Source organism: Dendropsophus ebraccatus, chromosome 4 (genome assembly GCF_027789765.1).
Source record: "Dendropsophus ebraccatus isolate aDenEbr1 chromosome 4, aDenEbr1.pat, whole genome shotgun sequence".
Taxonomy (NCBI): domain Eukaryota; kingdom Metazoa; phylum Chordata; class Amphibia; order Anura; family Hylidae; genus Dendropsophus; species Dendropsophus ebraccatus.
The window spans coordinates 62,379,428-62,405,901 of NC_091457.1; the positions used below are offsets into that span (position 1 = coordinate 62,379,428).

The 26,474-nt window shown below is 39.6% G+C and overlaps 1 protein-coding gene across 3 annotated transcripts; it reads left to right on the forward strand.

Annotated features, from left to right (window-relative positions):
• The first annotated feature begins 100 nt into the window (after nucleotides 1-100).
• Nucleotides 101-26,474, forward strand: LOC138789683 (leukotriene B4 receptor 1-like). Of its 3 annotated transcripts, XM_069968445.1 has the most exons (3): nucleotides 101-175; nucleotides 18,159-18,375; nucleotides 24,406-26,474. In XM_069968445.1, the coding sequence occupies exon 3, from the start codon at nucleotides 24,453-24,455 to the stop codon at nucleotides 25,479-25,481; it is 1,029 nt and encodes a 342-aa protein (XP_069824546.1). In that variant the 5' UTR covers nucleotides 101-175; nucleotides 18,159-18,375; nucleotides 24,406-24,452; the 3' UTR covers nucleotides 25,482-26,474. The 3 variants fall into 3 exon arrangements, with proteins under 3 accessions (XP_069824546.1, XP_069824547.1, XP_069824549.1); XM_069968446.1 differs by lacking the exons at nucleotides 101-175; nucleotides 18,159-18,375 and adding an exon at nucleotides 18,709-18,785; XM_069968448.1 differs by lacking the exons at nucleotides 101-175; nucleotides 18,159-18,375 and adding an exon at nucleotides 21,344-21,362.

The window sequence follows — 26,474 nt, forward strand, 5'->3', positions numbered from 1 at the left end:
CTGCACTCCCTTTCGGACTGCAGAGCCCCCACTTCTGAGACAAACTGATCTTGGGAGTAACAGCCCACTCAGCAGGCTGCCATTCTCGAGATAAGTTAGTTACAGAAGTGGAAGCTCTGCAGTCAGCATTGGACACTGGCGACACCAGAGAAGGACACTGAGGGATCGCAGACAGGTAAAGATAACATTTATTGTTTTATATGCATCAGCAGCAATATACTAAAAAAGGTCAACTGCTGAACAAACCCTTTATACTTATACTGTCACCATATTCAGATAGGTGCCATTTTCTGCCTCATTAACTTCTGTGCCTGCTGTATATTCCGAAAATACCTTAAAGATGTCCTGGTCCTCCATAAGGTGAAAATGGGGTTTTGTCATCAGCAGACAGTGTCACCCAGGCGGAGCAGTCCCCTTTCCCTATCTTGGTCTGATGCTTTCTGCCTAAGGGTATGTGCACACTATGAAATCCTGACAGAAAACCTGTCGAGGATTCCATAGCTCGTACAGCACAGCTCCGGGATTCGGGCGGTGGCGCATTTTCTGCCCGTGCCATAGACTCCATTCTAAGCGGGGGCGGATTCCGGCGTCCATCTAAAGAATGAATCTGTTCATTCTTTGGAGTCTGCCAGTGGGTGTGAGCTGTGGAATCCGCAATGGGTTTTACGCCAGGATTCAGTAGTGTGCTCATACCCATAGGATTCCCCCCCCCCCTCCCCGGCAAAGTCACAAGGAAACAAGGAAGGGGGGCGGGGGGTGGATTATAGCGGGGGAGGTGGCTCGTAGGTCTACAAGTCCTGCCTCAGTGACACTATCTATTGATGATTAAAAGCTTTTTTTTCACCTAAAGGGCCCGGACACCTTTGTCGAAGGCCGTTTAGGAATGCCAAAAATGCCACCTACCTGAAAAGGGGCATTTGTTATATCTTTGTACTTTGAAGAAATTGCTAATCAAACTATGGCATTCTGTTGTTCCTATTATCACAATCAGCTTTTTGGTATGAATATCTGTCTTACAAGCACTTCTAATTCTACCTCTAAAAACTGCAAATTTTTACACATTTTTTTATCAAAGTATTTTTCACAAATAAACAATGTAATGACCAAAATGTACTGCTTGCAAAGTGTAAGTATACAGTATGTGTTATGAGACAAAAGTCTGAGACTCACTTGGATGAGTAAAAATATTATAAAGTTATTCTTATATAAAGTGACACGTCAGATTTGAAAAATGGGGCTGTGTCCACAAGGCCAAAAGTGACTGAGATTAGAGTCTTGGTAGTGTATAGAAAAAAAATCCTAGACATTTATTGTTCATAGAGATGATTGATCTCTATTGTTTTAAAGAGGGAAATTATATTAGAAATGGAAAATGGATGGAGGTGCAGAATGTAAAGTATAGCCAGAATTATTGGACAATTAGCCTGTCTGCTCTTTGGTGAATTAGAGCCTCCAGGGTTTTCATTGTTATATGTTGGGTATGGTTCTTAAAAAGAACAGCCTCTTAATTCACAAGTATTTTGGACTGAAAATCTAAAAGGAAAAAATTTATCTTCAGGCATACTACAGGTAAAAATATTTTCACTACTTCTATATGTGCACAGTGAAATAAACAGGGTAAAAGAACCTTTCTAAGGGTATGTTCACACTGAGGAATCCGGACAGATCACCTGCCACGGATTCCGCAGCTCACCCCTGCTCACGGGTGCACACATCTCCGCCCATCTCCGCCCATGCCATAGACTCCATTATATGGTCAGGAGGATTCCGCTGTTCACATATCAATTCTATGGGCAGACAACGTAATCCGCCCGGCCATATAATGGAGTCTATGGAGCCAACAGAGAGGGAAACGGGAAAACACGGGGACGAGTGGTGGAATCCTCTGCAAGTCCTCCGTGTGTTTTCCTCAGTGTGCATATGCCCTAAGGGTAGGTTTACATAGCAGTTCCTCACAGGTATCCATCAGCATGCTAAAGAAAATGGGATGCTGATGTATGCTTTTAAGTCTTGCAGAGGGCAACATTTATTTCAATGGCTCAAAACAGAATCAGGCCACATCCCATCGCTAATTTAACAGGGCTCAATAGCGTGCTCTACTATATAACTTTAAAATAAAAATTGTCTGCCTTTGCCCATAGCAGCCAATCACAGCTCAGCTTTCATTTTACCAGCACTCTTTAAAGTGAATATACCATCAGACCCGGGCTGAAGCACTGGAGGCTGGCCAACCCACCCCCAGTGGGAGGAAACCCCTCCCCTCTGTGACACAGCTCCATTAGAATCAGTTGAGCTGTATCATAGAGGGGCGGGGGTTTCCTCCCACTGGGGGTAGGTTGGCCAGCCTCCAGTGCTTCAGCCCGGGTCTGATGGTACATTCAATTTAAGTTATGTAAAGCTGAGCTGTGATTGGTTACTACCAATTCCACATTTCCTCTCTCTTACATAATTCCCTTCCCTAACCTTTTTCCTCTTCTCCCTTCCTTTACTTCTTTTAGTACAGACAACTAATGTCCGTTGTTGATCTACTGGACCACAAATGGCCAATGTATTGTTTGCTATATAAGGGTATGTTCACACTGAGCAAAAGTGTCGGAATTCCGCACCGCAGACTCCGTTTGGAATCCCATCCGTCTCAATATGTCCATGTGATGTCTCGCGCACCGCCGCTCAAAGAATTGAAATGTCAATTCTTTAAGGGAAGAGCGGAGGCACACACAAGGCATCACATTGACACACTGAGGCAGATGGGATTTGGAGTGGAGTCCGCGGCAGGGGCTTTGCTCGGAATTATGCCTGTTTGTATGCCTGTGTGAATGGGCCCTGAGACTAGATGGCAAATGTCTATTTGTGGTTTATTCAATCTGTACTGTATTAAAAAAAAATTTGCAAAATATTTTCAAAAAAATAAAATAAATGTTTCCACCACTATTTTTTCTTGTTACAAAAGACTGGCACAGAAATTTTTTTACATTTAAGTAATAGCAACAATCGTGCTTTTTAATGTTCCATGAAAACATGTCTGCTAAGCTGAGACACAGTATTTCAGTTTTTTGAAGGTCACTTTATCTAATGATTTGCTTTGACACAATAGAGATGTGAAAAGGAACCTAATAACAAAGATTTATGTCCTCTCAATCAACTTGAGATAGCAGCAAGTCAATAGAGACAGCATAGATGCAATATAACACTAGAATGTCATATATATTACCATCTCTGGTTTAAGATGGTCGGTACATTATACATTTTACTGCAACACGGTGGTTTGTCCAGGTTCAATCCTTTATCACACAGTAAACTATGCACATTATACAAAAAAGAAATCTAAGCCATCTGACAGGTAATCCATTAACAGCATCCCTAGATCCTCTTCATTGCACACTGTGCACCTCTGAATTAGCCCTATATTCAGCATGGCCTCCAACACCTGAGATTGAACCACTAGACAGGCCTCAAGGACCTGGGCTGACTGAGGCTCAACAAATAACATGGACTGGCTAAGAAAGAGATGAGAAGCTGCACTACCAACACCTCCCATTCCAAAAGATCCATACCCCAAAGAAGGGCTTACCAAAGTCCCTAGCAAACACTGGGTTTCAGATATATCACCAAATTTCCCTTGGATGAGATACACACTTTTACACAGACAGATTTATCATTGAAGCCAAAGCCAAAAATGGATTTAAAAAAAGGAAAAATTTTAATCTTTCCTATATAACCTGTTCTCTGTTTGTAGTGTGTTCCTGGCTTTGGCTTCAATCTGTGTAAAAAGACCCATAAGGGAAAAATCTTGCAGAAACCTTCCCTTTGTACATGTGACCCTAGAGTGAATGTAGTGAGCAACTTTCCTCTGGATCAGTTTCAGTGTGAGGCTATGTTCACACACAGAAAATGCAGTGCATATCTTTCAGTTATAGTTTTTCATAAGTGTATACAGTGTGGTATTGCTGCATTTATTCTGATATTGTAATAAAATGCGGCTTCGTAAAATTCAGCAAAACTGTCACATGTAAGCGCAGTCTTATTGAAGTATGCAACTATTATTATTATTATTATTTGTTCACATTATTATTCTTCACATGGCGTGAGACACTGGCCTTCTGTCACCCGGCTGGGTAACAGAACGACCGGTGTCAGAAAAGATCATCCCAGTCTGTACAGCAGTACTGGCCGAATTATCTTTTTACTGCCACTGAATTCGGATGCGGGCACATCCGTGCGTGCCTGCAACCGAATTCCCCGCTGCTCACAATGGAGCGTGTGGCCGGAGCTGCACGCTCCATTGTGTGAACTGACAGGGTTTTCTGGACCCGCTATTCAACAGGGCTTATTCTTGTGGTCCCGCTAGGGATCCCGGCCGGAGTGTATACCATGTGTATACACTCCGGCTGGGATTCCATAGAAGGCAGCACTAAGTAAGCTACAGTACGTAGCAATCACGGCCATTGTTGCAAATATGCAACAGGGGCTGTGATAATTACGTAGCTTACATAGTGTGAACATAGCCTTATTTAAATGCATTGCACTTATTTAAATGGTTAAATACCAACCCTCTATTCCCCAAGGAGGGGATAGTATTGCAATGTTATGCAATGTAATGTAATGCTATTATTTTTCATCACCTCAGTTTGACCCATAATACTGCTTTGAATTAAATTCATAAGTTTTACCTGTTGTGGAGACAGATAAGGATATTTTCTGCTAGCAAATTGGAAAAAGTCATTGATCATACACTTTGATTCAAAGACTTTGATAGCCAGTGAATGATAGCTTTTACTTTACTACTGAGGGTTATGTATTAAAGATAATCTTGGTCTTACTAGAGCCACTTGAAGACTAGCAAATACCAGTAATCAATATTTCCATCAATATGACAACATGACAAACTATGGTCTCTAGGATAATGACTTCTTCGGTTCACTGATCTTTATCATTTACCTAGAAAAATTAATAAAGAAATATATGTATTGCTAAAAATATACAGAAATAAAAAATTCTGAAAACAGGAGATATACAGTAGCTACATGGATGGAAAAAATGTTTTTGCCCCAAAGTCTACTATAGGTCTTTTTAGTCTTTTGAGTGAATAAATCTGCAGTATGACTTCTATCAGTTATTTTCCAGGTTGCATCATATACAGCAGACAGAACAAAAAAATTTATCAAAACTGTGACATTCTTCTGCTATTAAACTTTTGGAATCGATTTGAATGTTTGATCTTTTTGAATATTGAATTGATATTAATTCTTGAACTTTTATTTAAAGTTGTGGAAAACAAAGGCAGCCTCCTTCCTCTAGTTCAATGGTGCCCACATAAAGGAGCTAGAACCCCTAAAACAACACTATAAAATAAAATAAAAAATAAAGTGTAACATTATTTACAGTGTAGTTGGGCAGAGCTAGTCTATAGAGCCTGGAATGAGATGAACTGACTGCTGAGCCAAACAGTGAAGCGCCCTACTGCGCAGGTCACCTGCTATTACTGATGATCAGAGGGGGGATCAACTGGTCTTAACTTTTGACATGTCTATGCAACTCTGCTCTATTCGGCACAACACAAGAGTGTGACCCTCAGCCTACACAGTTGCATGCTCAGTCCTAGTATGGGTCCTTATTAGAGAGGTAACCTTTTAAAATAATCACTCCATATCATTTGCAGTTAGAGAAGAACAATGAAACCAAATGACAGCGTGCAAAATAATCTAATGACAGATTGCAAAACACTGTGTTAACACTCTTACATAGTGAATGTTTCACTATGGTAAACAGAAGGATTAGTAAAATAGTTTGCCCCACCAGTTTACTCACTCTATTGTTCTTAGAGGATGCGACCCTCAGTAGACCTCAAGGTAGCCAGCCAATCTATCCTCTGTTCAGTTTTCAGGGAGGTCCTGTTCTCTCTCACTTTGCACTACTATGTGGTAGCTCCCAATGACTTTTAGTCTCATATCACCTGCCCACTGGCTTATCTCACAGTATTTGCAAACAGGCTTTCTTTACAGCAATACATGCAGCAGGTCCCTCTGACCACTGTCTTACTGTTTCCTACTGGCTTCTAGTTGTACCCTCAATACCCTACTATTGCTCCAACCCTCTACAGCAATGCCATGGTGCAAGAACCTATGTATCTTGGTGGCTTGAAACACTGACAAACTGCACCATTCTGCTCCTATGTACAGTAGCCAACCGATCTTAGACATCGCAGAGGGCAAAAGAGGTAGGAACAACCACAGTGAGGACAGAAGCAATAGAAGAGAAAGAACACCAAAATGCTGTATGAGTGAATGAGGGCTTAGAACCTTAAAGAGGTTATCCAGTGTTAGAAAAACATGGCCACTTTCTTCCAGAGACAGCACCACTCTTTTCTCCAGGTTTTTTTTTTTTTTGCAGAAATCAATAGTCCAGGCGATTTTAAGAAACTTTGTAATTGGGTTTATTAGGCAAATATGCCTTTATCTGCATCCAAAAAGACTTTTCCCATGTCCCCCTCTCCCTCCTCTCTCTCATTCATTGCTCATTATCAGGAAATCTCGACTGTTTTACATCAGTCGAGCCCTGTCTAACCTATGGAGAGGAACTCATTTCTCCCTTCCTCTACAGTGTTTCTGGGTTGCTGCAGACTTTTCAAAGATGTTCAGGAATATCCTTGTAGAGTTACTTATAGACTGTCTGAATGTTTTAAGTCAATGTACAGTCCACAAATGGTTACCCATTTTTAACATAAGTATATTAGCTATGCAATCTATACTGTTTCCTTTAGAATCTCTTTATATCAATCAATTTGTACCATTGACATTAGAAAAGTACAAGGCTATGTTCACACACTGTACAATCGTTGTTTAATGTTACCTATGGCTGGTATTAATGATCATCATCATCATTAAATCCGGCTGTGAGTAGCGTTAAACAACAGCTCTTCATGGTGGATAGCGATGAGCGAGTAGGTAAATATTCAGATTTTTGAACATCGAGTCGAGTAGACCCCAATACTTGACTATTCGATTGAATATCGAATCCCATTAAAGTCTATGGGAGAAAAATGCTCAACATTTGGAAATCAAAATTTGACCACTTGGAGGTCACCAAGTCCACAATGACACCTGTGGAAATGATGCCAACACCACTGGAATGCATCTGGGACAGCAGGGAAAGCACGCCTGGGTGTATCTAACACACCAAAGTTGCAGTATTATGCCACTATCACAGCCTATCCGTGGTGTCCCACCACGAGTGTTTCTGTTGATTACACCCTTCGTAAAAGCCTGTACTTTTTTTTTTTTTTTTGCTTTTAACATTCAATGTTTATTGAGATTTCAAGTTTTGGATAACAGGAAAAAAAGGGGGGGGGAGGGAGGAAATAGGGAAGAAATAATAAACCATCAATCAACAGGCACTGAATAAGTCAAAACTGACAGCATAAGAAGGGGGGAGGGGGAGAGGGAGTAGGGGAAGGGAGGAGAGGGACAGGATGGGGGGGGGGTCTGGGAGGGTGCGCCAGGGGTTACCTATTAACATCGGTCTCTCAAATCGCCCAACGAAAGGCAGTAGTAGTATACAAGAATTAACAATGGCGAGACTCCCAAATCCAAAAGGGACCAGAAGAACATGCATTAATTGTCACTGACATAGGAACAAGAATAAGCAGGAGGTGTGGTGTCTGCCGTCTCAACCTCTAGAAATATAAGTCCAGAACTATGTTGGAGAAGGCTACAAAGTCCCAGTGCAATCTTTTAACAGAATGGCAGGCATTGAGATATATAGCGGTCACAGATTCCAGCTAAGATGGGAGGGGACAGAGGAGTTGTTTGTATTCCTCTGTGTGTGTAAATTCCAACCACTGGAACCAAGTCTTAGTATGTTTAGCAGATTGTTGCTTGGAATCGGCCATCAACTCCTCCATTCTACAAATATTGGCTACCTCTGAGAGCCAGGCAAGTATAGAGGGTGATTGGGTGGTTTTCCATAATCTAGGGATTACCGAACGCGCCGCCATTAGTAGGAAACGGAGAAGGGATTTAGACAACTTTCTCTCCGGTAAGGGTATGATAGATAGTAATAAGGGAGCAGGGTCATGGTCCAGACGCGTGCCTGTAATTTTATGAATAAGGTCAATTATCTTAGTCCAGAAATCATGGATTGGTGGACACTTCCACCAGATATGCGTGAGTGACCCTTTTTCCACTCCACATCGCCAACAAACATCAGAGGATGCTGGGAACATTTTATGGAAAACAGTCAATACTCTGTACCACCTCATCAGCAGTTTATAGTTTGTTTCCTGGGCTCTACATGAGATGGGAGTTTTGAAACACATGGTTAGGGATTTGGCCCAATCAGCAGCTGAGCTAGTCCTACCCAACTCCTCATTCCATTTCTCCAAATAGACCAAGGGCTGTTCATGGAGAGGTTCTAGGAGTGAAGAGTATAGGACAGAGATCATTCCCTTAATGGGAGCAGTTTGTTTGCAAAGTTGTTCAAAAGAAGTCAATGGCCTAACAAGGTCAAGGTGTTCTTTGTTCGTCATAAAAAAAATGTCTTAATTGAGTATATTCCATGAAGCGGCGTCCGCTTCGAAGAGTATCGGGGACAAGGTCCTCATATGGAGTGAACCATCCCCAACCATGTCCTCAAAGCAAACCCCTCTAGAGCGAGAGAAACCCAGGAAAGTGGAAGCCGTCAAGGCTGGTCGAAAGGCTGGATTACCCATCACCGGAGAGAGAGGGCCATCAGATTTGAAAAGCTGGTGCCTTTTAGGCATGGAATACAGGGCTTCCAATATGGACTTCAAGACTGGAGATGTAATACCTACTACCGCGGTTCTAGGTAGCCATAAGGTCGAACTAGGTTCCCTACCAGAGCTGCAGCGTTCCATAGCTACCCACTGCTTAGAGGCTTGTGAGAGGAAGCAATCTAGAATCCTAGAATGGATGACAGCAAAATAATATAACCTGACATCAGGTAAGGCCAGGCCACTGCAAGATTTTTTCCTGACCAGGATCGTCCTCGCAACACGGGGGCGTTTGCCCGCCCAAATGAAGCAAGAAAAAAGGTTCGCTAGGGAGGAGAAGAAGGACCTCAGAACATATATAGGTATGGTCTGAAAAGCCTGTACTTTTAAGTGTAAGTGGTGATGTAGTAGTACCAGAGTTTTTCCACTAGATGTCATTGTTACAAGTATATATATTCAGATGTTACACAGCTGTAGGAACGAAAGGGTTATTGTTTTGTTTAAGTATCACATTAATCTGTACACAAATGATAGTTCTTTCTTCTTCTAACCTATCATCTCTCTCTTTACTTTCTTGTATGCACTCCTCACCCACTCACAGTACAGTTTACACATGCTGTAAAAAGGATGTCACATGGGTAGAGGAAGTGTTAGGTCTTTTTGCCTTAGACTTTGTAGAGGTAGGATGCTCCCTACAGTTTCTCTTCAAGCAACCTTACTAGACACTATGCAGTGTTTAGTCACTACTAGAGAGGACAAGTTATGCCGTGCCGTGGACCAGAGGAACACAATGCAGGACAGTATCCACACAAAGTAAAAGAACTGATCCGGATAGAGCGAAGTTGCTAGAAGCCTATGCACTCTATCTCGCAGCGCGGGTGTCATCAGAGAACTCTGACCACTCTGCTCATCTTAGGTAACAAGGTCTGGGGCTTGTGTCACCCTCTAGGATAGGTCACCCGACACTGGTGGGCAAAAGGTGGTGCAAAGACTGAAAGAGTCAAAACACAGGCACAAGTATTCTCTCTACTTTCAAGTATTCTACTTATTCTACCTCTGAAGTTCTGGCAGAGCACAGTACTACATTGGGTTGGGAAATCCTCCTCTCTACTCTTCTGATCCTTCCTCTACCTCTCATAACGCAACTCAGCCAGCTCGGCTATATCTTCTGTTTTACTCTCAGTACAGATCTAGCCTATCAAGTATAAAGTACCACATCAAGGCAAAGCTGTATTACCTTCTTCCTGTATCAAGTATCTTCACAGTTAACAAGATTATATTTATTCTAACTGAACTCTGTTGTTCTTCACTAAGTACCTACACAGTAATTACTTCCTTGGGTTATCTTCCCTTACTGTGGGTGGCAGTGCCAATAGTCTAGGTGGGTCAATACTCAACTCCGGACCACCATGATAATTGCCCAAGGGACCCCGCAACAACCCGGCAGGTTATTGTCTACAGGGGAAAAAGGTGTAGCCAGCCCACTAATATAAAAGCAGGTGTGCCACCATACCTGTGTGGGCAACCGGCACTGGTGTCACGACATAACACCAACGGGCAAGGCTATATCTTGGCCAACCACCACAGAAGCGGTGTCACATTGTTCCAGCTAACTTGTGACCGGCAGGCTGTCCCTGCTCACTGACGGGACAGTCACCACATGTCAACTATACACTCCAAACACAATATAACCTCTATGTAAAGTGGAAAAAATACATGGAAACCTTCTTTCCTTTACATTAGCATGGATAGAAAGCAGCATTTTAAGTCAAATAACCATTTTCATGCACCCCTTTAAATCACGTTGCCTATGACAACCACAGATTGCATAGGTAAGGGGGAAATAAAACAGCACCCACCGCTAACTGTCATTGTGTGTGTGTGTGTGTGAGAGAGAGAGAGATGCGATCAGACATGTCCTCTTTAAATTTTCAAAGTCATCTGCCACTTCCATATGCCCTTATTACACATAAGGGAGTGTGGGTTTCATGGCACAAAAGGAGTATACAGCCGTATACCCTCTCTATGATGTATTAGAATGCCCTACAGCAAGCAACAGCCGTTAGTCTTTATGTTGCACACAAGCACGTAGAAGAGTAGTACCAGGCTTTTATTCTTTACCTTTGCACACAAGTAGTATACAGCCGTTTACCCTATACAGACAGATACATTGCAGCCTATTCCTCACAGTGAATACACTCCAGCTGCCTGTCTGAACACACCTATTTGCTTGTGCTGCTAGCCTGTTTAATAGCTGTGTATCTTCTGGGTAAATGTGTTTCTATAATTTTAGCCCTAAATAGGGCTTTTGGGGATCTTTCCTGCCTAATATGACCTAATACCTTACTGTCCCTGCTACACACTGGCTCCCTGTCTAGCTCCAAGTCTTATCTGAAAACGAATCTCAAATTCACTATTCGATTACTGTAAAGGTCACATGGTTTAGCCAGCCAATGAATGTAGCTGATTTTTTTTACTGCCTGTGTGCTCCTAGTGCCTGTCCCCCCTCCCCCCCATGCATAGTTATTGGTTAAAAAAAAACTCTAAGGTGGGTGGGGAATCAAATTTATACTGGGGTTTTGATCGAATAATCGATCAAAATTGAGTATTTAAAATCGTGTACTATTCGATCGAATACCTACCCGATCGAGTAGTACTCACTCATCTCTAATGGTGGACTGACCGTTGCTTGTACAGCTGATCCCCAAGGACTTGTGGCAAATTGCCTAGCAGTGAGGCGGTGCTTGATCTGCAAAATGAGTTCTCTAACGTAATAAGCCCATCGCCTCTTTTTCTCACTAGCAGAAATTTTCTTTGTACTACTTCATATCTTAAGTCATTATCTTTGCTTCTTCTGGTTGGTACATATTTATAAGAATTTAGGCTGGAAACAATCTCCATCTGAGATATTCCTACATGTCTCTTTAGTCTTTAAAGCGATGTACCACTTCCCTTTTTCAATTACGTGGTCAGCCAGACTTGATTCTGATGGAGGCTGGTCACCCAGGGGAGGTGATATTGGTACACTGGGGACACTGGGTCTGCCTCCATAGAGAGGGCCGAATTGCGGATTGATAAACCGGTGCAGGGGTGGCGGTTTGAAAAATGGAATTTGCCTCCAGAATCTACACACAGGCAGTGAACAGGTAGTATAATTCCCCTCCCCCCCAGTAAGTAAGGTGGTACATTTACTTTAAGATGTCCAGTATTGCCTCACAGAGAAAAATTCTTCAACAGATAGCACTAGAAAGCTCACTCTTTTCCTTCTTGGGGGAAAGCTACTTTGCAGGCATTTTAACTAAAAAAAACATACATCCAAGCATGCCATGCATTTTATATTTCAACATTAACAGCCAGAAAAACATGCACAAACATGCACAAAAATGCTATAAAAATGCCATTAAAACTTGTCATTTTTCAGAAAAATGCCACATTAGATAAGTCAATTAACTATAGGCAACATCGTATCATTTGTTACATAGCAGATGCGTTATTTCTTTTTGATCCAAATTAGTTGAACAATATAACAGAGCTCCAAAGCGCACAAGCACATTTTCAGCAGCTAATAATCTCCAAATTATGATAAGGCCTAATGATTATTAATTAGCTTTTGTCAGCACATTTTAGGGAATAAACAGTCTGTGCAGATCATCATTGTCCATATAACACCACACTGGGAAAAGCGCAATGTGTTTATGATTACAGTGAACATTTCAGCAGTACTTAAAATGTACAATCACCAGGAAAACATAAGTTAGCAAAACAGGTTTTTACAAATCTGGAATATTTAACAATATAAATGTACATTAGCAATGTTACATATAAAAATAAAGTAGGTGTAGCTCACCGAGACCTTCCAAAACCGAGGTACAACAGACACAGACACAATACCCGATGAGTCCAACAATACACAAAAAACAGTAAAACTAGTAGTCTGTCCTGTCCTAATAATATGATAACACCAATATTGGACAAAGTCCACTAAAACTATGTTAAAAGGGCATAATATGCAAGAAATGTAATATATAAAACAATAAAAGTACAGTAGCAAACCACAATGTAAAGGATCCCACTTTATCAACATTGGAATATAACTTCTATCATAGTTCTATAGCAAAATGATATTCTTTGTCGGAGTTGGCAATTTATATTCATATATTTCAGCAGCCCGATATGCCGCCTTCTTGATGTTCACAGTCTTAGCCAAAGAAATGTAGCTATTAGTAAGTAGTTCTTTATTAATGACAGCTAACAGATACATATGCTATGTGACGATAATTTGAAGCAGCCCAGCCCTGCAGACTTTGATGTGGCTGTCTATTCCAAAAGCGTCCCGATGTAGTATAGTGCCGTACTGACATATGCAAGATCTTTCTAAGAGCTATAAGTTTGAATGTCCCTACATCAACTGTACAAAATATTGCGATGTCTTGGTGCACAAGCACCGTTCACCAGTCCGGCTACTTGTCTTCTGACATGTCTAGTTTAGTAAATACTTGGTCACTTATCTTAGAACTCAGCATTGTGTCATTTCTCTGTTATTCATCATATAAATTTGCGTCACTAATTGTACTTTGCAATGGCAGACTTAATTTTTGCATAAAATATGCTGCGAAACCAGAAAAAAATTATATGCGCAGTGTAATTGAAAAAAAATAAAAAAAGCAATTCTTTTTCTTCGTTTTTTTCTTTTTTCAATTTCACACCGTTTGTCCTATGGAAAAACTGACATGTTATACATGTGCCTCAAGTTGGTACAATTAAAACGATATGCAACTTGCATTACTTTAGATTATTTGATAGCTTTAAAAAAAAATAAAACCTACAGAAAAAAAACGTTCCTTAAAATTGGTATTCTCATGCTTATACGGCTTTTATCCTTTGGTCTATGGGGCTGTGTGAGGTGTCATTTTTTTGCGCCATGATGTGTTCTTTCTATCGGTACCTAGATTGCGTATATGCGACTTTTTGATTGCTTTTCATTACAATGTTTCTGGATTTGATGCGACCAAAAATGTGCAATTTTTGCACTTTGGCAGGTCTTTGCGCTTACGCAGTTTACCGTGTGAGATCAGGAATGTGATAAAATAATAGTTTGCGCGATTACGCACACGGCGATACCAAACATGTTTATTTATTTATTTATTTTTGTTTATAAAATGGGAAAAGGGGGATGATTCAGACTTTTATTAGGGGAGGTTTTTTTTTTATTAATGAAAACACTTTTTTTTATTTTACTTATACATTAATTAGAAGTCCTCCTGGGGGACTTCTAATACAACTACACTGATCTCTTATAGAGATCAGTGTAGCTGTATTATATAGCACCGATCCATGAGATTTGCTTTGGTCTGCTGCAGACTGTTGCAAAAGAATACCGAGTCGGGATCAGCGTCATTACATCGCTGAGGCCCGGCTCGGTGAGATGAAGGGATCCCCCCTACGCGATCGCATCACAGAGGGGGGATCCCACCACTAGACAAGCTGTTAGATGCAGCTTTCATGTTTGCAGTCCCGTTCTGCAGTCCCGTGTTGCAGATAGCAGTCAGGATCGTGGCAGCTCAGAGCATGGTCGTGGCGCAGCCCCCCTCTGAACACCTCTTGCAGACATATGCCGTACGGGTACGGCATATGTCCGTAAGAGGTTAAAAATAATGTCAAGTGTAAATGTTCGTAAATGTTCGCATGTTTGTACAAACTTGCCGCTAAATTTTCATGTTCGCCGATACGAACAATTAGTTTGATGATTGGAATGGTTATAACAATCATTTTCAAACAGGTGAATGTTTATCTTGTGATGTACACAACTGTGTAATGTTAGCAACTGTGCAATGTTAGAAACTGCGTAATATTTGCAACTGCGTAATATTTGCATCTGAGTAATGTTCGTAACTGCGTAATGTACGAAACTCCGTAAGTATAATTATCTGTACATCATCTGTGTTGGATATTACTGTGTACCCAGTAGCATCCAACACAGATGATATTCTCACATAAGTCTTGCTGCCCTAAACATACAGTACAAGCGCATCTCAATAAAGTAGAATATCATCAAGAAAGTATTCTTTTCAGTAATTCAATTCAAAGATTGAAACACCTATATAATATAGAGTCATTACATTTTATTTCTGTTAGTGTTGATGATTATGGCTTACAGCCAAGATAAACCCAAAATTCATTATCTCAGAAAATTTTAATAATTAACCCAAAACACCTGCAATGGCTTCTTAAGCATTTAAAAAGGTCCCTTGAGGCCCTATTATACAAAATGATTATCGTCCGTATTCCGCCAATACCGGCCACTACTGCCGATAATCGTCTCCTGTAATAGAAGACAACAATCGGCCAACATGTTGGAAGACAGATGACTAATGCTGCGTTTACACGGAACGATTATCGTTCAAATTTTCGCAAAAATGATCGCATTGAGCGATAATCGTTCTATGTAAACACAGCAAACGATCAAGCGATGAGTGAAAAATCGCTCATTTTGACATTTTAACTTGTTCTTAAATCATCGTTCGCTAAAAATTTGCACATCGCTTCGTGTAAACAGTCTTTCAAAGATTCACCCTATATAAAAGATGGGCTTTAACGGTTTTAAAAACCATCGCAATAACGATTTTTCTTACGAATTTTGCTACAAAATCGTTAAACGATCGATTGGGCGAATTATCGCTTTGTGTAAACATAGCATAAGGGTCCATTTACACAGAAAGATTATCTGACAGATTATCTGCCAAAGATTTGAAGCCAAATCCAGGAAGGGATTTGAAAAGAGGAGAAATCTCAGGCTTTCCTTTATGACCTGATCTCTGTTTATAGTCTGTTCCTGGCTTTGGCTTCAAATCTTTGGCAGATAATCTGTCAGATAATCTTTCGGTGTAAATAGACCCTTAGATAGAAACAATCTGCTGCCGTTGCTCCATGGAATAGGAGGGGCGGCAGCAGACCGATCACCCCCACAGCTCCCCCGGCTCTTACCCACACACTGCCGATGTAAACGCCGGCAGTGAGTGGGGACCTAGAAGCGAGAGAGTGCTGACAGCAATCGTTTGCTCCTCTCTATCGTCCCGTGCATCATTATGGCAGATAATCATCTTGTGTAAAAGGAAACAACGATAAGCCAACATGAGCAAGTGCTGTATCAAAGAATATTAATGGAACGTTGAGTTGAAGAAAAGTAAGATTGTTAAGAAAAGGACATTCATAAAATTGGGGTAGATTTAGGGTAGAGTGGACTTCTCCTGGAGTCAGTGCTTCAAGAGGCGCCACACACTTCACTTGTCTATGACTTCAGTCTGGCAAGACCTCCACTGATCAGCTAGTTATTTATTTTTTTCAGGTAGACAATGAACGCAAGAAGACCGGACTACTTTGGAAAGAACATATGTTAATTAAATAATTAAATGCTCAACAATTGGTCCCAGGGGAGGGGGATTATTTCAATTAGATTAAAACTAGAAGCTGGAACTTGGGGCAAATTTATCAAACTGATAAAAAGTAGAACTGGCTCATTTGCCCCTAGCAACCACCTAGATTCCACTTTTCATTCCTACATGGTTCTACTTTACACCATGTTTGATAAATCTTTCCTATAATATTAACCAGTAAAATGAATAGCACTAACCCCACCACCACCACACACATTATTATGGTAACCATGTTAGTTAGTATAACAATATCTTGGTACAAATTCGTATGATTACTTCAGTCAAATTTAGAAAATTACGGAAAAGTGGTATATTTAACAGTCGTCATTTACCTAATAGGTCCACTAGTCTTCATTTTCTCTATTTAGTACATTAGCAAGAAGTACAATAGGAGAAAGATGGAAAATAGTATGACTGCAGGATCAGAATACACAGCCCCCCCCCCCTTTTTTCACTCGTGTTACCATAGAGACACAAATGTCTGCAAACAAAAGGAAACTTTTAATGAAGATAATTAGAGTTGCTTTAGATTTAATTTTAGCTGTATTGGAAAAATAGAAAACAGCAGCATAAAGTGTCGCTTCATAAAACTTTTGATATGTCATTAATTGGTCTGGGTCTGAGTGTTTAGACCTGTACCGATTGTGAGAATAAGCTGGGAGAAGATGGTGCTAAGCGAGGTTCTCTCCCGGCTTTGTGTTGGGCTCCTAATGTCAATCTAAGGAGCCAGACTCTTTCACTGACACAGACCATGGCACAGTCGCTTAAAATAAGGACACAAATCAAGTACAATCCATCCTTAACCAAAGCTCCATTTGGTCATACTACCCAGTCTCTCACTTGATGGACTCCATTGACTTGGGTCCATTGTAGTTCCATTCTTTTATCCTCTGGTTTACCTGCATCTGTGCAGAATGAAGAATACTGCTCTTCCCTTCTGAGAATGTGTAAATTGTCAGAGCTGGATATTTGGGAAACAAGCCCCAGTTTTTTTTTTTAGCCTGGTGGGTACTATTACTATACGGAGGCACCAGGGGCACTATTACTATATGGAGACACAGAGGGGCATTATTACTCTATACTGCTGTATGGGGGGCATAGGGAAAATTATTACTGTATTGGGGCATTACAAGGGCATTATTAATAAGTAGGGGTACTGTAGGATCATTATCTGTCAATAAAATCAAAGTTATTATTAGTAAATGAGGACATAGATGGAGCATTATTAGTGAGTAGGGGTACAGTTTGGCATTAGAACCTTATTACTTTATGATACACCACTGTATGGGGGCACCAAACTGTGCAGAGATGAGTCACAGCTGGAAGAAGTCATCATGGTAGTAATCAGATGGAGAAGAAAATGAGAAGATAATAATGCTAATCAGAGAAGCTGCCCCTGTAGCTAGTGTGTATAACTGTAATCATCTATACATGCTGCAGAACTCTCATAATCCCTATAATACTAGCATACCACTGTATGAGCACTGTATGATGTAATACTAATTATACTGGTCTTTGGGTCTTTGCAGTAGATACTGGAGATGTGGTCATGATGTAGAAGGATTATTTGGCCCTTGTATGGTGCAGTTATTCGATGCAAGACTGTATTTTGCAGATACATTGTTGTATGTATATACTGTATAGATAATTTTGGCACAGGGCTGATGTATTATCCCCTATTAAAATAGTAGGTTTTTGCCACCATTTGCCAAAAATCAAGAATCAAAACTAAAACAATGTGGTTGCATAAATGCGTAAACCCTCTAATAATTGTGGATGTGGTTGTGATTAGAATTAGCCAATCCCATTTAGGTTGTGTTCCCACGTATGTGTTTTTGTTTCACTTCTTTGAAGAATCTAAATTATATTTGTGGGCTGTGCAACATGATTACCCTTGGCAGGCCTGTAAGATTTTCTATGATGAAGAAAGACTGTTGCTTAATCATGTTTTGCCGACACATTTTTTTCAATGCATATTTTATGTGTTTTCTCGGCAGTACTCAAATGCAAGTGTGGGGAACAGCCTCAGTTTACCTTCCCGCATTTATAATAATGCAACCAAAACCACGCCCTCACTTCTTTGCCAATAACAGTCACATTACCAAGAACTGGAAGTCCCTCAAAAATTGATGAAAAAAACAAAAAGAAAATTGGCCCAGAAAGCTACCAATCAGCCGACAGCGTCATTAAAGGAGCTGCAGGAATTCCTTGCAGGTACTGGGCGAGTATTTGTTGAACTGGTTGTGTATGTGACAACAATTTACTGTATTTGTCATAAGCATGAGATGTGTGGAAGGGTAGCAAGGCAGAAGCCTTTTCGTACAAAAAAAAGCACCCAAGCTCAACTATGTTTTGCCAAAACTTACATCAAATTTGCCAAGGTTAAACTTTATTGCTATAGTTCCAAAAAGTATGTTTGGTGCAAAGCCAACCCTGTGCACAGGCTGAGAGGACACATCTGTGTAAAAAAATATGTTATAACTTCCTGCCAGGGAGAGCCATATAAAATCTTACAGAAGACCTTGATTAAGAAACACTAGTACTAGTACTTAAACTTCAGCTTGTGGTATATCTATTTAACAGTCTCTCTGACCGAAATAAACTGGCCTGGGTGACCTGGTTAGGTAAGTCATTATATTTGCTATTTACATTCATCGGTAAGAAACTTACCTTCATCCTCAGCGCCCCGTGTGCTATAGGGTGATATTTTTTGCATAATTTTTTAGATTACATAGTGGTATATTTTCCTGTCAAATTCTCATTACGTCTACTATGAAATAATGTAGCTACACAATACAGTATGGAACAATTAATGTTATACTTTTATATTGTTTTGCTTTTAATAGGAATATATATCCTCACTGTTGTATAGAGATTATCATCACTCACATCAGTCCCCGTTCCCACTGCAGTTCACAATTTATATTTCTAACTAACCTTTTATTATGTTATTAGAGTTTCTTAAAGCTGTATTCTGGAGAATTTTTTTTTAATCAGCTGTTGCCAGAAAGTTATACAGATTAGTAAATTACTCTTATTTTAAAAAGTCAAATCTTCCAGTACTTTGGGGTAACTGAGCCAGTTTCACTTTTCACCATGTTTGATAAATCTCCCTAATAGTTTTTCCTCTGATGTACCCCTTTATGGAAATTGAAGTAAACATGGTGAGAACATACAAACTCTTGGCAGATTTTGCCCTTACATAGTTACATGGTTTTTTTATGATTGAAAAAGATGTCCATCATATTAAACCAATGGAAGGAACACGATGTGGCATAGAGGAGGGGCATGGTTAACTGCAGCACAATTTTTTAAAATAATAATTTAACAGTTAAAGTAATTATGTTTTTAAAAATTTGCCTAATTGTATTTTAAGCCTAAACTGTACCTACTATGAACAGCCCATGGGTACATTGTTTCACTGGTTCACAGTTTATTGTCAAAAAGAAGTCTTAGCACCACTGGAAACAGAAGTTTTTTTTTTCCTACAGATAGAGGGAGTCCTTTAAGAGGCCCCCTTATTTGAATTATTTATTACCCAGGATCTAGCACTGGAAGACTACTAGGATAACCATGTAAAAAGAACCTGTCACAGTAAAAAACAGCTGAATCAGCAGACATCATGGTATACAGCAGAAGGAACTGAGCACATTGATATACTCTTTTGTGAGAAAGATTACAGGATAATTTGTCATTTATTCATGCAAATCTCACTCTGCAAGTAGTCAAGTAGGTGATTCTGCTCAGTGATTGACAGATCCCTCTGTATTCACACTCACACACAGCTGTAAGTCAGTGCAGTTAATGACTTCCTAACTACATAGCCCAGAATGAGCAGTGGTTTAGATGAATAAATGACATGTTATTCCAGAACATTTTCCCCAAGACTAAATATAAATCTACTATGATTCCTGGAGTTAGGACTGCAGTTTCAATATGACAGGTTGCCTTTATATGAACATATTTGGAACTGAATGTAAACATGCCTGGTCTTTTATTCTCTTATGTTTATAGTGCAGTGGTACCTCCATTCTCAAACTGCTCTGATCTTGAACTATTCAGTTCTCAAACAATTCTTTCAAGGAAAACTTGCTTCTAAACATTTTTTCAGCATCCAGTCTTGAAGTCTTGTGTAAATCTGCTCTGCCACTTCACAGACCACACAAAGAGACCTTAAAGGAGAAGTCCAGCGAAAATTTTTATTAAAGTATTGTATTGCCCCCCAAAAGTTATACAAATCCCCAATATACACTTATTACGGGAAATGCTTATAAAGTGCTTTTTTCCTTGCACTTACTACTGCATCAAGGCTTCACTTCCTGGATAAAATGGTGATGTCACGACCCGACTCCCAGAGCTGTGCGGGCTGTGGCTGCTGGAGAGGATGATGGCAGGGGGACACTGAGGGACACAGTGCACTGGGGGGACAGTGAGCATCCCTCTGCCATCATCCTCTCAAGCAGCCATAGCCCGCACAGCTCTGGGAGTCGGGTCGTGACATCACCATTTTATCCAGGAAGTAAAGCCTTGATGCAGTACTAAGTTCAGAGAAAAAAGCACTTTATGTGCATTTCCCGTAATAAGTATATGTTGGTGATTTGTATAACTTTTGGGGAGCAATAAAAATTTTCGCCTGACTTCCCCTTTAATGAATTAAAGGTGCTGCTGGCATCACTGTGTGGCTGCTCTGTTTGCCACCTACAGCACTAAAGCCTTCTCCTCCAGTACTGCATTGTCTTTACCAGCTGGCTCCTCCTGCTGACACCATGCACATGTACCTGGATGTTTCCTTGGGAATTCCGCATATCTGCAGTAAACCTGGCTACTGTACTATAGATTTTTAACATTTGTTTACTCTCTGCATATTATGGGCTAAAATTCTGAAGTGGCAAATCTGCACCAAAATTTGCACAATTTACTATAGATGTGTACCAGAGTAAAAGTCCTTTTATTGTTGACTTACTAAAATTACTTATAGAATCTGCAGAGCAGACAGAAGATAGACTTTCAGTTTCACTGAGCGATTACAGCTGACTATAAAAGTCTTATAAAGCGAGCGATAGAGAAGCAGAAGGAAGAAGCTACCGTAGACACAAAGAGGCACACAGACAAGGACCTAGCTTGGAGGGGACAAATGAATCATCTCCTCTAGGCACCGCTCAGAGGGCTGTATAACCAAAGTTTCAGGGAGCCCATGTCTGGTATGTATTTAGGGGTTCTTTTCTTTGGTCTATATTGATTTAGGGGAGAGTTACAGGAGCAGGGAACAAAAATGTCTTGGTGGGAAACTTGCAGTCATCAGAAGAAATGGTCACATCATTCTTAGCCAGATGGAGAAGAAAAGGAAAGAGAATGTTTTTTAATCAGAACACAATTGAGAAAACTTGTGAGTCATTGAATTTACAGAGAAACTGTCACTTCTCCTGGCATGTCAATCATAGTAAATATTCACAGTACAGTACAGGTTTACTATAGATATGGTATTGCCAAGCAGCTACGGGAGATGGTTGGGGAACCATATGGTCTAAAGATATATATTAGAATTTTTTTACATTAGCTACATTTTTAACCATGACACCCCCCCCCCCCCATTGACGGCATTCAAGTCAGGACTTTCACTTGGCAACATGGGGTATAAGCTTTACACTAGATCTAACAGATTTTCCACAAAGTTTTATCAGTAGTGGTTTATAGTAATTGTCAACTTATTTTGATTAGATAATGGATTAGGATGTGCAGCATTTTGTTTAATATTAAAAGTACGCACACACACACATGTGCATGCATGTAATGCTATAGTCTCACCTACAGCCTGGTTTCCTGTTTAAGAATCCCACTGTGGCAGTGTACTGTAAAAACATTTGCTGCTCATATAAAACAATGTAGAAATGCTCTGCTACATTGATGGGGAATGGGATGGGAAAGTGAGTGTCAGATGTGTTGGTGGCAGTAGTGAAGGGGCAACAAACGTAATCTTTGCCCTTGGTAAAGTAAAGCCAATTTGTGCTGCTGCACCCAGAGATGGTGCTTACAGTTATGGTTTAGCTGCCCTGCCCTCCCCCAAAGTGACAGATTCACAGCGACACCTCTCCTGACTGCTTCCCTCTATAGTTCTGCAGTTTTTGCATATGATAAATTGAGTTAAAGGAGCAGGATCTACTCTCCTCTGTTTACTTTATATGGGAGAGACAATAGCAGCTAATCTCTGGATTGATCTACAGAAGATGTCTACATTTGCGGGTACGCATTAAGAAAATAATTACAGTTAGTTGAGGGGCTATTAATAAAATCTTTCATTTTCATTGGTCATGTACAGTTCCCAGCTGGCCTCTAATTCCTGTGACACTATTAAACAGTATTGTATATAGTAGTGCCCCATTTAGGCCCCACAGTAATATTACTCCTCTAAATTCTTCACACACTAATAATACCTTAATGCCCCTTTTGTACCCCCATATAGTAATAATGCCCAGAATCATTTCTCTACAATGTAATAATTGTATTTGCATCCCCAGACAGGGGTCCTTTGCATCCCCAGACAGTGACATTTTAGCTTTCACAGTAACAATACACTCTTATTAAACCTCAGTAGACCTCAGTAGTAAAACTAAGCCCCTCTGTGCTGCCCATTTAAATGCCCCTAATGGGGACAGTGCTTCTTAATGGGAAATGATGCCTTTAGTGATGAGCGAATAGTGAGTTATTCGAATATTTGATAGTCGTACGAATATCCCGCGAATATTCGATTGAATATTCGATCCCATTAAAGTCTATGGGAACAAGTATTCGATTAGTATAAAACATCTATTTGACCATTTGGAGGGTGAAACCGGAAGCTGGGGGATTTGAACGCTTATTGAATATTTATCGAATATTCGGGGGATATTCGTATGAATATCAAATATTCGAATATCTCACTATTCGATCGAATATCTATTTGATCGAACAGTATTCGCTCATCACTAGTAATAATGCCTGGTAATACTGTAACCTAATATATATTTGTTCCATCCGATAGTTAATAGTGCCTCCTTATGCATAATGGGGAATACATTTAACTACTATATACAGTATGTCAAGTGCAATGTATTGTTGTCAAGTTTTTATACCTTGGAAATAAATTGGTAAATTATTTTGCCAGTAAATAACCTATGTAGTAGCTAAGCTTTTTCTAGGGTATGGACTCCTCATCCATGCAGATAGTGCATCTATTTTAACTAATTCAATGGCAAACGTCACAGAAAAGAATAATTTAAATGTGCTCTAAGAAGGTGTCTTAAAAACAGATCGGTAGTCAACACCCATAATTGAATGATTACTGTAATTAAATATCTGATTTGATTTTCTGCATTTGCCCTTGATATGGGTTTATATTTTGACAATTCAGGGAATTGTTCATTTTAATAATGAAAGTAAATATCTGAAGAGTATGATTATACAGATATATGAAATCTACATATATATATATATATATATATATATATATATATATATATATATATATATATATCATACTGCATATGAAAACGACAAGGCGGCACTCCAGGAATAGTGAATAAGAAAGTGAATTTATTCACCCATAATGTGCAATACAACGTTTCAGTTTCTCAATGAAACCTTTTTCAAGCAATACATGTGTTGCTTGAAAAAGGTTTAATTGAAGAACTGAAACGTTGTATTGCACATTATGGGTGAATAAATTCACTTTTTTATTCTCTATTCCTGGAGTGCCGACTTATCGTTTTCATATTTGGATTCCTTTGGAGCCAGGGTCTGACTCCTGGAGGCTGTGCACTTACCGGAGCTATTGCTGCACAATGCTGTCTACACTCATCCAACTATATATCATACTGTATACTCCCCTCAGTGTAAAACATTCTCACCCCTGACTGTATAATCACACCTGGATATCACCTGATATTCACTTCTATTCTATTAATAAAATAAAGTTTATGCACATCTTACGATTCCCTTAATGTCAGACAAACTATAGACTCACAAATCTTGGGGGGCCGGAGAGCATATGAAGAGACTGTAAAATGGAGTATGATCAGGGCACCCAAACTACTTATTAATATTAAAATCAAATTTTTGGGTGGTTGGCTACAGATCCTCTTAAGCATTTTTAAGCCTTGTCATCACTACAGAACTATCATCAGTGTAAAATTATGTAAGGCTTAGAATTCTTCTTTAAAATTGCACTAATAGGCAAAAATGTATTTACACATAGTTTTTGTTTTTCAGAATTACTTACATCCTGAAAAAATCCAACTATTTCTTCAAATACAAAAATGTTATCATGCAATTTGTCTGCAGTGGTAGACCACCAGTCACCGTCCATCTCTATAAAGAGTGTTGGTTCATGTACGTTACTGTCTCTGGCCTTTCTAATTGGTGCTCCTGGAAATATGTCAGTAATGTGGAGCATATATAGAAAACTGAAGAACATTTCTGCCACTCTGCTTCTAATCGGAAATCTAGCAGTGGCAGACTTCCTCATTCTACTAACTCTACCTCTGTGGATATATACATTAGCTGTGAACAAATGGGTTTTTGGAACAGTGTTTTGCAAGGTTGTTGTATATGTCATATATTCCAGTTTGTATGTCAACGTGTTTCTCATAACTCTACTGAGTGTAGTGAGGTTTTTGGCTGTGTTCAGACCATTTCACCTGCAGAATTGGACCAGACAACGTCTTTTCCAAAAAATAATCATTTTCATCTGGATAGCATCTGCACTTCTTGGCATTCATTCACTTCCATTCTATAAACCCAATCAGACTGGACAGCCTTTCCAATGCATTCTACATGAGTATTCAAGTGATATCCAAAAAGTAAGCCTTATTATTTTGGAAACCTGTGTTGGATTTTTGGTTCCTTTCTGCATTATCGTCCTCTGCTACACCTACTTATGGAGAAAACTCAGAGAAATTAAATTTGTTGGCAAACGTAAATCAGACAAAATAATCATCACGGTGGTGAGCACTTTTGTCATTTGTTGGACTCCATATCATATATTTAACATAGTGAATGTCATGTCTGTATTACTAGGCACCTGCAGTCTGGCAAGAATTGTGGACATTGGAGGCACTATTGCTGGGGCTTTGGTCTTCATAAACAGTTGTCTGAATCCTATTTTTTATTTCTATTATGCATTTAAAATGAAAAGTCCGGCCAAGATCTTCAGGCTAAATATGCTTTTTGAGAACATTTTAGGAACGGAGACAGAACAGAAACCAAGTGAAAAAAAAGAAAATACCACAGAGAAAACACAAATTGAGAACATTGAAATGGTTTCTTCAGATGACTTGAAAGTATAAAAGGCATACCTGTGATAATACTTCTCTAAGTGGAGCTGACCCACAGTTTTTATGGCTCTGTTCACATTTGCGTCACAAGCCCTTCTCACAAATCAATTTAGTCTCTTGCAATTTGTACTAAGCAATTGTTCATTGTGCTATCATATACTTAAAGTGTCACTGTTGTTATAACTTTCAAAATGTAAATCACCAGTAGATGTGAAATAAGGCAAGTTTGCAATTTACATTCATTATTTATTTGTTATTATCATGCTGTAAAACATAGCTGAACTCACCAGAAATCCAGGTCCAGTCTCCTGAAGGCAGATTTTCTGACTTGTGCTGGTTGAAAAAAAACAGACTGAACACAGGAACTTCGGCCAGTACAGAGAGTCAGGACTCAAAGGGTTTTGCGACTAATTTTTGGTGAATAATTGGATTTTTTTGTTCTAAGTTCTATTTATGAACCGGTATTTGATGGGCGAATATTTTTTAGATGCGCCTTTTTTTTTAATCTGCCTGTTTTGAGTATTCACCCAAAAGTTCTCATAATCCGGGATTAGCGCCCAATTTATTATTTGCGACTTTTTAAAAAGTCGTCAAACAGATGCAGGCCTACATCTGGTCAGTTCCAGGTGAATATATATGCGTAATTTTTGCGACTTTTTTTGCAACTTTTTACTTTTCACTATGGCAGTGCTAAATTTTAATGAATCAGTCACAAGATATTGGAACACAATACACACCAATACCTATTAGAATAGTTGCACACATTAGACTCCTTAATATATGCCCCCCCAATGTGTCCATCAATCAAATGACTTCCTTCTCTCTGTGAGCACTCAGATGGCCTGGGACACACAGGAATTCCTGTTTAATGACTGTTTCCTGTTTTTTGAGAAATAAAAAAAGAGTCAGGAAACAGGAAGTGCTGTGTTCTTGATGATAGTTAAAAAAATTACTAAATTGCAAACTTGCTTTGTATCATATCTACTGTTGATTTAGATTTTGAAA

Bases quoted from the DNA above. Each gene is read 5' to 3' on its own strand.
- LOC138789683 (XM_069968445.1), top strand. From the start codon at position 24,453: ATGTTATCATGCAATTTGTCTGCAGTGGTAGACCACCAGTCACCGTCC.